Source organism: Felis catus, chromosome F1 (assembly GCF_018350175.1).
Source record: "Felis catus isolate Fca126 chromosome F1, F.catus_Fca126_mat1.0, whole genome shotgun sequence".
Taxonomy (NCBI): domain Eukaryota; kingdom Metazoa; phylum Chordata; class Mammalia; order Carnivora; family Felidae; genus Felis; species Felis catus.
The window spans coordinates 15,873,864-15,889,272 of record NC_058384.1 but is presented as its reverse complement, the minus strand read 5'-3'; the positions used below and the strand labels follow the sequence as shown (position 1 = coordinate 15,889,272).

The 15,409-nt window shown below is 42.1% G+C and overlaps 2 protein-coding genes and 1 non-coding gene across 6 annotated transcripts in view; 2 read left to right on the top strand and 1 right to left on the bottom strand.

Moving 5' to 3' along the window:
- Window positions 1-46: 46 nt before the first annotated feature.
- On the top strand, window positions 47-123 carry LOC111558443. The gene has a single exon (XR_002739350.2). It is a non-coding gene; the product is annotated as a small nucleolar RNA SNORD81 (small nucleolar RNA).
- Window positions 124-5,463: 5,340 nt separating this feature from the next.
- Window positions 5,464-6,372, top strand: LOC109495442 (40S ribosomal protein S27-like). Its single transcript, XM_019821401.3, has one exon. It carries the CDS (start codon window positions 6,045-6,047, stop codon window positions 6,201-6,203), a length of 159 nt encoding a protein of 52 aa, XP_019676960.2. The 5' UTR covers window positions 5,464-6,044; the 3' UTR covers window positions 6,204-6,372.
- Window positions 6,373-8,757: 2,385 nt separating this feature from the next.
- The window catches only part of DARS2 (aspartyl-tRNA synthetase 2, mitochondrial), a 29,229-nt gene continuing 22,577 nt past the window's right edge, over window positions 8,758-15,409 (bottom strand). For 2 of the 4 annotated variants that reach the window (XM_011290905.4, XM_045048965.1), the window contains 4 exons: window positions 13,705-13,923; window positions 13,378-13,488; window positions 11,543-11,618; window positions 8,758-10,101 (listed from right to left, as the gene is read on the bottom strand). In XM_011290905.4, the coding sequence (XP_011289207.2) occupies window positions 9,887-10,101; window positions 11,543-11,618; window positions 13,378-13,488; window positions 13,705-13,923 (621 nt within the window). In that variant the 3' untranslated portion in view covers window positions 8,758-9,886. Of the gene's footprint in view, window positions 10,102-11,542; window positions 11,619-13,293; window positions 13,331-13,377; window positions 13,489-13,704; window positions 13,924-15,409 lie in introns of all 4 variants that reach the window. The other 2 variants (XM_045048964.1, XM_045048966.1) reach the window with 2 other exon arrangements.

Below are 15,409 nucleotides of genomic sequence, written 5' to 3'. Positions count from 1 at the left end.
AGTTGAAAGGTGAGACTTTAAAAACCTCAGTACTGTTGTCTTAATCCAGAATACATGATGATCTCATTCCAACTTGAACTCTCTCACTGATCACTTGATGATTATAAAAGATCTGATATTCTGTGTATTCAGAATACAATTAGAATTAAAACATAAAAATGTGTCTAAAAGTTGCTGCTTTGTCCTTCCAGCACCTGGATGGATGCCCACGGGATACAAGATCAAGCTTTTCAATATCAATAAATTTTTATAAACCATCTGATCAAGAGTGCTGATTTCAATTTAATGGGATGAAGGAAGGAAAATTATATCTTTGTAATTAAGACCCTGTGACATTAGCTTAAAACAGTTGACATTGAGATATATTTTATAGGATACTTTGGGCTTGAAGGTGCAGAAAAATAAACTACAGCCCTTTTCAGGTGTAGAATGCTGAATGGTGGCATGATCTGAAGGATGAACTGTGTATTGTGCAGAAATTTTCTAAGGGGCTGAATGTGAAATCCTGTGCCAAAATGCTTGCTATTAAGCACGATGGTGGTGGGTCTCTGCAAGTGTTGATAGATGGTACAAGGGAAGTAACCTGGTTATCGCCCCCCACCACATATTAAAAGAAAGCTTAAAAATGGGACAAATACTATGGTCACAGCTGTTAAGAAATAGGAGTGCTGACTTTGCAAGTCAGAATCTCACATTGACCACGGATTGCCTATTGTATTCTGTAAATTAGTGAAACTGCTTGGCCTCTGGCAACATAAGAGCCCAGATACTAAAAATCTGATGAAATCATATTAATTTACTACTTGAAGTGTGTGGGGACATTTGTTTTGCAATTTAGGACTTTAAACAGGATTTAGGATTTTAACAAGATATTGCAGGGGTGCCTGGGCAGCTCAGTGCCCCATATCTATGGTTACCTCCCTTGGCCCTTCCCCAACTTGCACATTCTCTTCTTTAAAACACGGAGGATGTTGCAAATCAAGCTGGACAAGATGGTCACTCCAAATGTTTGGGTCTGTTGGAGGTGAATTTTGGTTCCTCAGAGTGAGGAAATTCTGTTAAGCACTTTCCTATAGTCACATTGACATCACTTCAATCTTTTAAATTCCTTCTACAGGAAAGGTTAGATAATCCATGGTTCATTATTGCTTTTGGTACCAGTGGCCACCCCAGTGTCTCCCAACAGGCTCTGAAGAGACCCTCTGAAGCAGGAACCATCACTTGGCTCCAGCTCTCCCCCTTTTCATTCTTATCACCAGTGGTGACCTTTCTTGGCATTACATATTCTTAGTTTCCTCTAGGAGAATGTAAACTCCGTGAAAGGGATTTAAATCTTGTTTGTTGCAGTATTTCCAAGCTTGTCATTCAGGCAGTCAGTGTTAGTAGATGGATTAGGTCAGTCTTTTAGAAATTTAGTGGGTGCCAAAAGATCCTCACAGTGAAATTGGCCTCTTCTATCATAGCCTATGACTTGGGTGACTACAAGTAGATGAGTTCCTGGCTGGTTGAATTCTTCTGAAATGACTAACGCAATCTAAAAAGACATCTCTAATGTATTAGAAGCCCAGTCTCATTTAATAAGCCTGAGTGAGGGAAGAGAAAAATAGCAAGTTTTGAATGTTACTATACGTTAAAGATGTTTTACTTAATCCTTACGATGGCAGTAAATGAGTTTCCATTTTGCAGATAAACGGCCTTAAAGGATCAAGTTATCAGAGGCCGTACAGTAAGTGGTAGTGCTAAGAACATATAGTAGCATGTCTTAACTGACAACGAGTACATTGAGGATAATTATCTTGGACGACTGGAAGGGAGGGCCCAAACCACTACAGGCAGGAATATTAAAAGTCTTGTTGCCTTCTGGTCTGAAAAGTCCCAATACATAATATACTTAGGGTCAGGGGAGAGCTAGCTTGAAAGAAGATTGGGAAAGACGTGGAGGTTAATGGAACACAAACACCGTGATCTCCAAAAGTGGGGCTGGGCTGATTTAAAAAGATGGGCACCTACCTGGGTGTCTCAGTTGAGCTTCTGACTTGATTTTTGCTCAGGTCGTGATATCCAGCTTTGTGTGGCTCTGTACTGAGTGGATCCTGATTAAGATTCTCCCTCTGCCCCTCTAAACAAAATTGTAACAGCAAAAACCCTAATGTGACCTTAGCCTCTGGCACTGAGTGGGAGTTAGTACTACTCAAATTACAAGGTGCCCTCCAATGCTTGGAACCCATAATCCTATAACCCGTCACAGTGCTTCTACACTGAGGAAGGTGAGGGATGGGTTGTGTAGAGTACTGTACTGTTACTGGTAACTCGAGTTTGAATAACATACCTACATTTATGCTTATATTTGATTTAGTTCCCTGAAAGTTACACCCATTACTAAGAGCCCATGTAAGTTACTGAGTGTAATGGAAATAACCCATTAGTTGACTCCACCCTACCCTAAAGCAGTTCTAGTTTAGTACATGATGATTTGCTAACTGCATATCCTGCCAAGCACATGAAGAATGGATCCCCATGCAGTTATGCTCTCAAGCTAGAAAGTTGGGTTCCAGGATTCCAAACTAGTGCTTATTTATCCTTCAAATGTCGCACCTTTTTAGGTAGATACATTTTTTCATCTTTCAAAAAGCTGTACGTTTATGTATTTTTTTTTTTAACGTTTATTTATTTTTGAGACAGAGACAGAGCATGAACGGGGGAGGGTCAGAGAGAGGGAGACACAGAATCTGAAACAGGCTCCAGGCTCTGAGCTGTCAGCAGAGAGCCCGACGCGGGGCTCGAACTCACGGACTGTGAGATCATGACCTGAGCCGAAGTCGGCCGCCTAACCGACTGAGCCACCCAGGCGCCCCTTTATGTATTTTAAAGGGATCCTCATGCTCCTGAGCTTGGAAGTGATGAACTATGCTTCCTTCTCTCTTATTCCTGGTGTAAAGCTATGGAAAGCGTTAGTGTACCGTGCTGCACAGGTGATAAAGCTGAGACTGGACTTGTGTTCTAGTGACCTAATCATCCCAAGCCATTGTCTGAAAGGTTAATGCTAGCAGAAACAGACCCATAAATACAGAGAACAAACTAATGGTTGTCAGAGTGGAGAGGGAGTGGGGGATGCAGACTTCCAGTTATGGAATGAATAAATAAGTCAGGGATGGAAGGGACAGCATAAGGAATCTAGTCTATGGTGTTGTAATAGCGCTGTATGGTGATAGATGGTAGCCACGCCTGTGGGGAGCCCACTACAACATACAAAGAAGTTGAATAACTATGTTGTGTAACACTGTCAATTATACTTCATTAAATTTTTAATAAATGAAAATGAATTAACATGTAAAAAAATTAAAAGGTCAATGCTTGCTAAGAGTTAAGCTACCATAAGCTGCCAGCATGCCCTCCCCTGCCTGTATTAGTCGATCATTTAATTTACTCAAGAGAGGTTTTTTGAACATCTATTATGTGCCAAGTAGTGCTGGGAATAGGTATTACAAAGAACAATACAGACAAAAAATCCCTGCCCTCGTGGAGCTTATATTCTACTGGGGCAAACAAAATACACAAAATACAGTATATCAGGGAATGTGGTTAATAATATAGTACTACAGAGGAAAAATAAAGCAGGGAAAGGAGGGCAGAGCATGCTGGTGGGCAGCAGGAGCTCATTCAAATATGGTTGTTAGGGAAATATTCACCAAAAAAGGAAGTATTTAAGCAAAGGCTTGAGGTATTAGGAACTAAACAGTGCACTTATCTGGAGAAGAACTGCTAGGTGACAGCTGGGGCAAAGTCCTGGACGTGGGCTCATGACTGGGGAACACCAGGAAAAGCAAGGACACCAGTGTGGGTGGTACAGAGGGAGCTCAGGAGGAGATGGTCAGTAGATAGCAGGTGGCAAGTCATGGAGGGCTTTGGAGGCCACTGTAAGGACTCTGGCTTTTCTCTAAGATGGGAAACAACTGGAGGGTTTTGAGCAGAGGAGTGATGGGACCCTTACTGAGACTGCTGAAGGGTAAGGACGCAAGGGTAGGAAGCTTTTGCTGGATCCTTTTTAAAGGATCAGATGCTGGATGTATTTTGAAGATAGAGCTGACCTTTGAGACAAATTTTCTCCCGATTCGCTTTTTTAAAAGAAGTTTATTTTTAGTAATCTCTACACCCAACATGGGGTTGAACTCATGACCCTGAGATTAAGAGTCGCATGCTCTTCTCATGTACCAGTCAGCCACCCCACCAGATTCACTTTCTTGATCTGACCATAAAACTGAGGACTGGTATGTGTTTTTGTTTTTAATTTTTTTAATGTTTATTTAAAAAAAGTTATTTCTTTTTTAATGTTTACTTATTTTTGAGAGAGAGAGCACGAGTGGGGGAGGAGCAGAAAGAGAGGGAGACACAGAATCTGAAGCAGGCTCTAGGCTCCAAGCTGTCAGCACAGAGCCAGATGTGGGGCTCTAACTCATGAACCGTGAGATGGTGAGCCGAGCCAGTCAGATGCTTAACCAACTGAGCCACCCAGGCGCCCCTAACATTTATTTTTGAGAGACAGGAGAAAGAGCACGAGCTGGGGAGGGGCAGAGAGAGGGAGACACAGAATCCGAAGCAGGCTCCAGGCTCTGAGCTGTCAGCACAGAGCCCGACATGGGGCTTGAACCCACAAACTGAGATCATGACCTGAGGTGAGGTTGGTGCTTAACCGACCGAGCCAGCCAGGCACCCTGGACTAGTAGTATATGTTTACAAGATGACTTTGGAATGTCTGGGAAAAGGAATGTTACATATAATAAAACCACCTTTATGTGGCACTCACTATAGTCAGGGATATACGTCAAGGACTCAACTAGGTACCTTCATACACAATACTTGAGGAAAGGATCTGTGCCTCTGTGTAACTAAAACGGAATAAGTTGTTAAAAATTTATTTTACTATTTCTAGGCTCGTGTAATTTTTATGGTAACACAATGTGGCCCTATTCATTTTTAGAGTGTAGATATCAGTTGGCATGGTGGAAAAGACAGGCACCTGATGGCAAAAATAATGTTTCTGATAACGGAAAAAGGTCCCTAAAGAAATGTATTCTAAATGTAATGGAAGTTTTTCATATCTTGCTTTACTTTGGACTTGCTGCCTTTCTTCCAGGCATTAAATCCAAGACTCTGGTATGGTCAAACTCAGCCCTACTACATACAAAACAATTAAGGACAGGTCTTGCAATGAGACTTCTGCCCTTGACTTTCTTATAATCTCAGGCAAACTGGAATTATAAACCATGGATTCTCAATTCCATCTTTAAATGACTGTGACAGGGGGGCGCCTGGGTGGCTCAGTCAGTTGAGCGTCCGACTTCAGCTCAGGTCACGATCTTACGGTCCGTGAGTTCGAGCCCCGCGTCGGGCTCTGGGCTGATGGCTCAGAGCCTGGAGCCTGCTTCCGATTCTGTGTCTCCTTCTCTCTCTGCCCCTCCCCCATTCATGCTCTGTCTCTCTCTGTCTCAAAAATAAATAAAAATGTTAAAAAAAAAATAAATGACTGTGACAGGTCATGTGACTTAAATGTGTGTGTGTGTCCCCAAGTATTTGCTATCTTAGTTATTGTTTCCATATATACAAAAGTCTCTGAACTTTCACTGTTTCTACCAATACCTGTTCATCACTCTAGCTTTACCATCCTTCCTGACATCTAGTGAGAAGATGCCCTCACCTTGTCCTTCCTCAGGTACAGGCAGCAGTATTCGGCTACTCCTGGATCTTTGTTTTTCCATAGAAATTTTACAATCTGCTCTTCAAGACCCATCTACTCCCCCAAAAGAGAAAGGTGTCCTGTTGGGATCTGAATTGGATTTTTTTTTTTTTGTATATTTAAAAGATTATTCTTTAGAATGTTATAGTAAGATAGATGATAAGCTGCATGTATGTGAAGTGTGTAATTTGCTGAGTTTTGTGAAAGGATCAACAGGCCTGTGGCTACAGATTTACTGCACTCGTCCTCGGAAGAGGAAAAGAAAAAACGTGAAACGAAATGGCTAGTTCAAAGACCAAATTCCTATATTATGGATGTAAAATGTCCAGGTTGCTCCAAGATTATCACGGTTCTCAGCCATGCTCAGACTGTGGCTCTCTGTGGAGGCCGTTCAGCAGTGTCGTGCCAGCCCACAGGAGGAAAGGCCAGACTCACAGAGGGGTGTTCATTTAGAAGAAAGCAACACTAATGATCCACACAACCTCTTGAATTTGTGTTAAGTCACAGAAAGCCTTATTCAGTAATTCCAGTTAATCTACCAAAATACTGGAATTATGTTTAATTTTGTAAGGTATACAACAGTGATCTATTTTGGTGTCTGTTTTTTTTTTTTTTTCTTTTTCAACATTTATTTATTTTTGGGACAGAGAGAGACAGAGCATGAACGGGGGAGGGGCAGAGAGAGAGGGAGACACAGAATCGGAAACAGGCTCCAGGCTCTGAGCCATCAGCCCAGAGCCTGACGCGGGGCTCGAACTCACGGACCGCGAGATTGTGACCTGGCTGAAGTTGGACGCTCAACCGACTGCCCCACCCAGGCGCCCCGGTGTCTGTTTTTCAATAAAGTTTTGATTATGGGCAAAAAAATATTTAACAAATCTTAATTGCTACCATAGTGAAAGAGCTCTATAGAGCATTCTGAGGTTCTTAATAACTTTTGAAGATTGTAAGTGGTCCTGAGACCAAAAAAATTGAGGACTGCTGTTCTAGGTTAAGAAGCAGGGGCCTAGAGAGGTTAAATGGCTGGGTAAGCCTGCATAACTAGAGAATGGTAAAGTGGGAATTAAACTCAGGTTTGTCCAACTCACACAGGCTCTTTCTTTTTTTTAATTTTTTTTTTTTGATGTTTGTTTATTTTTGAGAGAGAGAGACAGAGCACAGGCGGGGGAGGGGGAAAAGAAAAGGGGGTGGGGGGGGGAGACACAGAATCCGAAGCAGGCTCTAGGTTCCCAGCTGTCAACACAGAGCCTGATGTGGGGCTTGAACTCATGAACCGTGAGATAATGACCTGAGCCGAAGTTGGAGGCTTAACCGACTGAGCCACCCAGGTGCCCCTCATGCAGGCTCTTTCTAACTAAGTTCACTGTCTTAGGAGTGACTCAGACATGCACTATCGCATGACAACAATTATGTATGCAGTTGTTATACAGCTGTGCCATCAGGTATTTTTACTGTGTACCTGGTTATTTCTTGTGTTACAAAGTAACTTGCTTTCCTCAAAATAAGAAAAAAGTATCCTTAAGGCAGTATTTTGAGGAATGGTTTATACTTAAAAAAACAGTAGCAAGAAATGTGATCAGCCGTTACAGAGTTACAGACTTCTGGTTCTTCGGGGAAGGGAATACTGGACAAGACAGAGCAGCTGTATCGACACACTATTTTATTCAACCAAAGCCCAAGAGCATAAAGTAATACCATCAGACTCATCATCTGCCAAACCTCTCCCTGATGAGGAGAAATTGTTCATAAGACAAGGCTCTCTTGAAGCCAATAATAACCATTGATGTTGTAGCTGGCACTTGTGTATCTTGTTTTTAAAATTGGCACCACAGGATAAATCTAAATTCCCTACGAAGGTGGGGAGGTAGGATTTGAAATACAGCATCCAGTTTACAATCAGATTGTGCATTTTAAAATCCTACTTGTGTTGTTTTCAATCTTATCATTAAGTAGTTCTTCAGTTTTTTGAGAAAAGACTTAATTTAAAATTTTACCCCACCTCAATGATAAAGATCTAAAAGAGTGACATTTCCCTGGATTTCAGAATAAGCATTATGTTTTCTTCTTGAAAGGCAAGACTGAAGAAAAGCTGAGTGATGTCCAAAATGACTAGGTCTCAGATAACAATACAGGATTGTTTGACTTCTGAGGACAGGGGGCCCTTGGTATTTGCAGCCGAGAAAATACTCTCTGGATTTCAGGTGTCTTCTGTAACTCTCATTTCCAGGATAGAAAGACAACATTTTGGTCAGAATTAGGCTTTACACAGTCAATAGTGAGTTTGTTACATTTATCTCATGGGGGATAAATGGATGTGAACTGCACTTTCCCACCTCTTAAAAGGAATTTCTGGAACTTCTCTCCACTGAGAAAGGGTAGGCAGACTTGGACACCCTTTCTTACCAAGACAGCCCTGCCAATAAGAATTTTCTCTCTCCAGAGCACACTCGCAGATGGGGAGATAGGGTTCAAGGACAAACTTTAGAGAAAAGCTCCACCTAACAGTGAATCACTTTCTGCAGCTGTGAAGAACATTCACACTCTTGATCTACTGGGCATCACAGATTAGGCCTGGAAGTGAAGATGATTTTATTTTCCAAACAGAAACAACCATCGGATTGCACTGTTTTTAGAGCACTAAGAAAAATAGGCAGGGATAGAAGACTGATACTTGGTACTTAACTTTTTTTTTTTTTTTAATGTTGTACTTATTTCTGAGAGAGAGAGAGAGAGAGAGAGAGAGAGAGAGAGAGAGAGAGAGAGAATCCAAGTGAGGGAGGGGCAGAGAGAGAGGGAGACACAGAATCTGTAGCAGGCTCCAGGCTCTGAGCTGTCAGCACAGAGCTCGATGTGGGGCTTACAAACTGTGAGATCATGATCTGAGCTGAAGTCATATGCTTAACCAACTGAGTCACCCAGGCACCCCAATACTTGGTACTTATAAATCAAAAGAATGTCAAGGCAAAAGTGAAGATAAAGTAGAAAAGAACATTTTCATTAATCAAGGCCTTGTTCTCATTTCATACTTATTAAATAATTAAAAGCTTTTATTTATGTCACAGAATGTATAAGAAAATTACAATAGCCTCTGTGTTTACTTTTCTATATATTCGAAGTTGGCCTAAGGTCAATATTTTCAATTACTTATGATTAAGGAGAAGTGTTATTCAGGGATTAAAAATAATTACTATTTTTAAAGATTTTTTTTTTTTAAGTAATCTCTACATCCAACATGGGGCTCAAACCTATAACCATGAGATCAAGAGTTGCATGCTCTTCTGACTGAGCCAGCTGGGTACCCCAATAATTATATTTAAAAATAGAAACATAAATAGAATACTGATTAATAAAATTACTGTTTTTTTATGCTACAGATAATCAGTTTTATTTAATCTTAGACTATAAAATACATAGATGTATCTGTATCTGTTCACAGATAAATAGTCCCATTTTCTTACATTTGTGTAATGCTTCATAGTTTTTCAAAGCATTTTCACTCACAATACCTCCAAGTACATCATCTCCTCTGGTTCTGGCAAGAAGAGCCTTGTGAGGGAGCCAGGGCAAGTAGTGTTCCCATTTCATACAAGCAGGAAAGGAGGCTAAGTGATGTTTCTGTAACTTGTTCAAGGTGAAACATTAAGATTCTGTGATTTCCATTTCAGTGATTTTTTTTTTTTTTTTGCATTGTATCATGTTGCTTCTCACTATATTATGCTGAGAGTCAACATGTCACTATCTAGCTTAATTTACAGGATTCTCTTGATAAGGCTGGTTGAACTGACCCCTCCATCAAGGGACTAAAGGGGCAAGCATTTCCCCACGTTTCACATGGTCTGATTATCTTTGTCTTCAGTGGACAACTAACTATCCAGGTATGAAAAACATGATTAAGAAACACTAAGCTGTTCAATTCTCCAAGAAAGGGCCATCTTTACACCTCACCAAGTCAGAAACTACAAAAGAAGTCCCAAACAAAAAAATCCTAATAATGCATGTTATCAAGTAAAAATTGGATACCTTCTGTTTCTTTACTGTGGTAAAGAATGTTGTCTGGGTTCCTTCCACCTAAAGACCCACTTATCAGACCTGTGGCAGAACTCCACATCTGATTTCAGCCTTGGGGAAGCAAAGAGGACAAAGCTGAAAAGCTCAGCTTTCTGGATGATACGGCTGATTCAATGAGCTCTTTTCTGCTTCTGAGTCTGCTGGCCAGGAGACCTGGATATGATAGGGCTTCAGTTCCTCAGGAGGGAGAGAATCTGGGGCATTGCTCATGAGGTCATGCCCCCGGAAGGATTTGGGGAAGGCTATGACATCTCTGATGCTTGGTGCTCCAGTGACAAGGCATATCAGTCTGTCCAAACCTGGAAGTAAAATATCAAAGTTAACAGATGAGAATGTAACCTAAGGTTAAGTGACTAAGTTTTTCTTTTAAAAAAAAATTTTTTTTTTTTAACGTTTATTTATTTTTGAGACAGAGAGAGACAAAGCATGAACGGGGGAGGGTCAGAGAGAGGGAGACACAGAATCTGAAACAGGCTCCAGGCTCTGAGCTGTCAGCACAGAGCCTGACGCGGGGCTCAAACTCATGGACCGCGAGATCATGACCTGGGCTGAAGTCGGCCGCTTAACCGACTGAGCCACCCAGGCGCCCCAATGACTAAGTTTTTCTACAAAGGTTGTAGAGAACTATTTTTTAGAATTTTTTTAATGTTTATTTATTTTTGAGAGATAGAGCATGAGAAGGGGAGGGGCAGAGAAGGAGAGGGAGACTCAGAATCCAAAGTAGGCTCCGGGCTCTGAGCTGTCAGCACAGAGCCCAATGCGGGGCTTGAACTCATGAACCATGAGCTTATGACCTGAGCCGAAGTCAGAGGCTTAACTGACTGAGCCACCCAGGTGTCCCTGTTATAGAGAACTTTTAAATAAGAATAAAAAAAAAATTATTTACTTTAATTTTATTTTATTTTGGAGAGAGCACAAGCAGGGGAGGGAAGTTGGGGGGAGCAGAGGATCTGTTGTGGGCTCTGCACTGACAGGCTGAAGGCAGAGAGCCTGATGTGGGGTTTGAACTCATGAACCGTGAGATCATGACCTGAGTTGAAGTTGGACATTCAACCGACTGAGCCACCCAAGTGCCCCTAAATAAGAATCTTTAACAAGTTGTGGCCAAGCATAGTTCCCTGCCTTTTTAGGGAACTTTTGTTTGAGAGGTTCTTTTCTCATTCTAGAATAGTGGTCAGGATGAATATTGACATGCTCAAATCAAGTCACAGCAATTAGCAATGGTTTTCTAAAGGTTGACAAAAATCAGATGCTGTGCAGGGCACTGCAAGAACACAGATGGAAGTCCTTGCTGTCAAGGGCCTACAATCTAGGTGAGCTTCTGAGAATTTCTCACACTCTTTCTTGCTTGATAAAACAAAGTAACCATGGCAGAGAGCACTGGCATATTCCTACTTTCACACAAGCTGAATAGAATGAGCAGTGCTTTCCAGATTCCTATGAATGTGCCTGTGAGACCCCAGGCATTTGAGAAATACTGACTTAAGACTGAAGTTCTATTCGATTAAAAAAAAATCTAATGCAAATTATCAGTCAAGTTTTATCTTTAACTGGTAAAATACACTTTAAGTATATATGAATGAAATGAAAATACAGATTTAAATTCTTATAATATTCTTGGGCTTGCACCCTATCCTTTTTACCCCCTCTCCTCCTCCGCCCCTGCCTGTAAACTAAGCCCAAATTTGAGACATAGGGTTATGGAATGAAATTTAGCTTGTAAAAGGATAGATTGTTTACCTAAGGCAATTCCTCCATGAGGGGGCGCCCCAAAATCTAAAGCCTGGAGTAGGTGGGAGAGCAATTTCACATCTTCCTGAAATTCAAAACATAATTCAATGTGAATACACACTGAGGGTCCATCGAATGCCGCACAGTAACCTTAGGTGCTAAAGGGAAAATAAAGCTAAGTTAAAAAAAAAATACCTTAAGAGGTTGACAGTTTAGCAAGAGACTATGACAAGTCACAGATATTAAAACATGTAGAGACATGCCTGGTACTCAGTGCCAGGCCCGCAGTCACAGATTATACTGATAACGTAAACAGAATAACACCAATTCAGGACATGGAGATGTGAGCCCAGAAAGGTAGGGTGAGAGCAAGAAACTGTCCTATCACAGGGCCAAGGGAGGAGAACATTAGTAAGAGGGGAATGGTGTCAAACACACCTGGGAGGTAGGACAGCTTGGTGGCCAAGAACAGGCCACTGGGTTTGGTGGCTCTGCAAGTTAACTTATGTGGGTCAATGTGTGTAGATATGTTGAAAGTGTATCTGACAATGGTTCTCTCACCAGGCTACACATCAGAAACAGGTGGGGACCTTTTAAGGAACAGATGCCAAAGCCTCACACTTAGAGCTTTTTATTTAATTGGTCTGGTGTGGACTAGTGGGCTGGTTTTTTATTCTTGACACTTTGCCGTTGATTCTGTTCTCATGTGCAGCAGGGCTGAGAACCACTGGTGGGAGGGAAGAAGCAGAAGCGGTGAATTCTCCATGGACTCATTTAAGAAGCTTAACAATGAAAGGAAGAAAATCAGCTGGGAAACTGATGGCTGGATGCCTTGAGTTGGGAGGAGAAAAGTTAAGGGACCTCACCATGACCTTAAAGCTAATGGGGAGCTCTCCCAGAGAGAGAGGGAGACACAGAATCTGAAGCAGGCTCCAGGCTCTGAGCTGTCAGCACAGAGCCCAACACAGGGCTTGAACCCATGAACTGTGAGATCATGACCTGAGCCAAAGTCAGATACTCAACTGAGTGAGCCACCCAGGCTATCCTAAAAACATTTTTTTTCAAAGTTTATTTATTTATTTTGGGGGGAGTGAGAGAGAGAGAGAGAGAGAGAGAGCGAGCAAGTGAGCAGAGGAGGGACAGAGAAAGGGAGGGTGAGAGAATCCAAAGCAGGCTTTGCACTGATGCTGTGGAGCCTGATATAAGGCTTGAACTCACGAACTGTGAGATCATGACCTGAGCTGAAATCAAGAGTCTGTTGCTTGACTAACTGAGCCACCCAGATACCCCCTAAAAACATTTTTTAATGTTTATTTTTTTTATTGTGAGAGAGAGGGAGCACACGCGCATATGTGTGCATGTGGAGGAGGGGTAGAGAGAGAAGGAGGGAGAGAATCCCAGAATCCCAAGTGGGCTCTGTGCTATGGAGCTTGAACTCATGAAACCGTGAGATCATGACCTGAGCCAAGATCAAGAGTCAGACACTTAACCAATAGAGCCACCCAGTCACTCATCTTTAAAATGGGCAGAATAAGGGTATATCTCAAAAAGTAATTGTGAGGATTAAATGTATCAATGCAGATAAAGTACCTACTGCCTCGCACATATAGTAAGCACTAATAAACAGCTTTTATTATCATTTACTTTTCAAAGTCTTCAGTAAAAGACAGACAAGCCAACACTATTCTGTAACTACTGAATCCTTCATTCATAAAATTAAAAAAAACAACACAAACATTCTTGAAGGCAGCTATACTCACCACTATACCACCAACACCAGCTAAAACAGCAAATATTCTAGTTAAAACAAAAAAAAAAAAAAGCAGGTTAAGAGATGATGTCACCTTTAGCAGTGTTGCCAGAATGTAACGCTGGAGCTCTGCATCATGTATTCGGATAGAACCACCTCCTATCTCATTGCCATTTAAAACCAAGTCATAGTGTTGGCTACGGACCTAGAAGATTCACAGAGTCTTTATGTTAGAGAAAATTTCTAATTTTCTGTTCTACACGTTGAAGATGCTACAGCAATTTAGAGACAATGTATTAACTGTGGGCTCGAACCCGACAATTTTTTCCGAGGTTTCCAGAACCGGGTCAGACTGTGAAATCTGAACTTCTTTGCCCTTGTTTCCACATTTCCTTTTAAACTGGAAGTACCGATACGGTACCTGTTTGGGTTCAGTGTGTAAGAGGTGGATGTCGCTGGGGTGGGGAGCAGTAAATGGGTGGTGGGCTGACTCCAGCTCGCCAGGATTTTCCTCCTTGGGGAGGAAGAGTGGGAAATCCACAACCCAAAGGAAAGAGAACAGAGCTGGGTCACGGAGCACCAATCCTCTTGCTTCTAGAAGGTCAGCACATTCCAGTCGTAGTTTTCCCAAAACAGAGCACTGGGAACAGAAAACACAACCACTGAGTTAACTGCGGTGACAGAGTAGACAGCAGATGACACAACCTGGACTCTGTAGTCAGGCTATCCTCTGAGAAGGGATCAGGAAATTAACAGATGACACTCTGGGGCACCTGGGTCCAACTTCGGCTCAAGTCATGATCTCATGGTCTATGAGTTGGAGCCCCGCATCAGGCCCTGTGCTGACAGCTCGGAGCCTGGAGCCTGCTAAGGATTCTGTGTCTCCTTCTCTCTCTGTCCCTCCCCCGCCCTCAAAAATAAATAAACATTAAAAACAAAATAAAAAAAAAAATAGATGACACACTCTGAGCCTCTCAGGAGACACAGCTCTGAGGATGATCTGACCACAATGTGGTTGAGAATGTCAGACTCAGCCGACTGAGTAGGATTGATAACAAAGTGATTGAGAGCACAGGTACCCGAGCTTGACTGACTTGGGTGTGTCTCAGTTTGCCTACTGACTAACTTCCCTACAGCTTTTTCTATAGTAAAATGGAGATAAATGTACCTACTCCGAAAGCCGTCGTAAAGACTGAGACAAAGCATGGAAGGTGCAATACGACTGGCAGCTATTGTGTTGTCTTCCTTACCGCTCCTGAAGGGTCGTGTGAGGCTCTGATGAGCGCCTGGCACACAGCTGATGGCCAATACATGTTGGCTATTATTAGAGGGGCAGTACAGATTAGAGGTTAGTTTAAGAGTGTGACTTTTGGAACCGGACTTTGTGGGTTAGAGCTCTGGGTCCTCCACTTCCTAGTTGTGTGTGAGCAGATTTTTAACTTCTGTGCTTCAGGTCTCCTATCTTGGAATGGTAGCCATATCAGTCCTTCTCTCAGTAGGGCTGGCATGAGGATTAAATGAGTTAATATGCACAAAGTACTGAGAACAGTGCTGAGAAAATGGGAAGTGCTTCCTGAGTGCTAACTCTGATAAGCAGAACTTCCCTGAAAAAGGCCTGTCAGGACAAACCGTGCCTGTAGACATGCACAGGCGACACTTTATAGCCTCTTCATCTTACGTTTAAATATCCACACAGGGTACTTGCACTGTGACATATTCAGAATGCTAATGCTATTCCACCTAAGTCTTGTTTCTAGTTCTTTCAAGAAATCCCGGTAGGAATTAGAATGATACCTTCCTGAGAGAAGAATGCCAGTAGTTTCACTCCATACTAGGAGAGAGTAGAATGGCCAAATGAGTCTGCAGCAGGATTTCTGTATAATACAAAATCCCACAATCTGTAATAAAGTGGACATTCCCTAGCAAGTTTAACAGTGATGTTCATGTCTAGTATTCAAAATAATGTTGAGGGGGCGCCTGGGGGGTTCAGTCAGTCGAGTGTCCGACTCTTGAACTCTGGTCACATAGGGTTGTGGGATCGAGTCCCGCATTGGGCTCTGCACTGAGTGTGGAGCCTGCTTAAGATTCTTCCTCTTTCTCTTTCTTCCTCTCTCTTTCTCTCTCTC

Coding starts and splice junctions, on each gene's coding strand:
- LOC109495442 (XM_019821401.3), top strand. CDS start 6,045: ATGGATGTAAAATGTCCAGGTTGCTCCAAGATTATCACGGTTCTCAGC.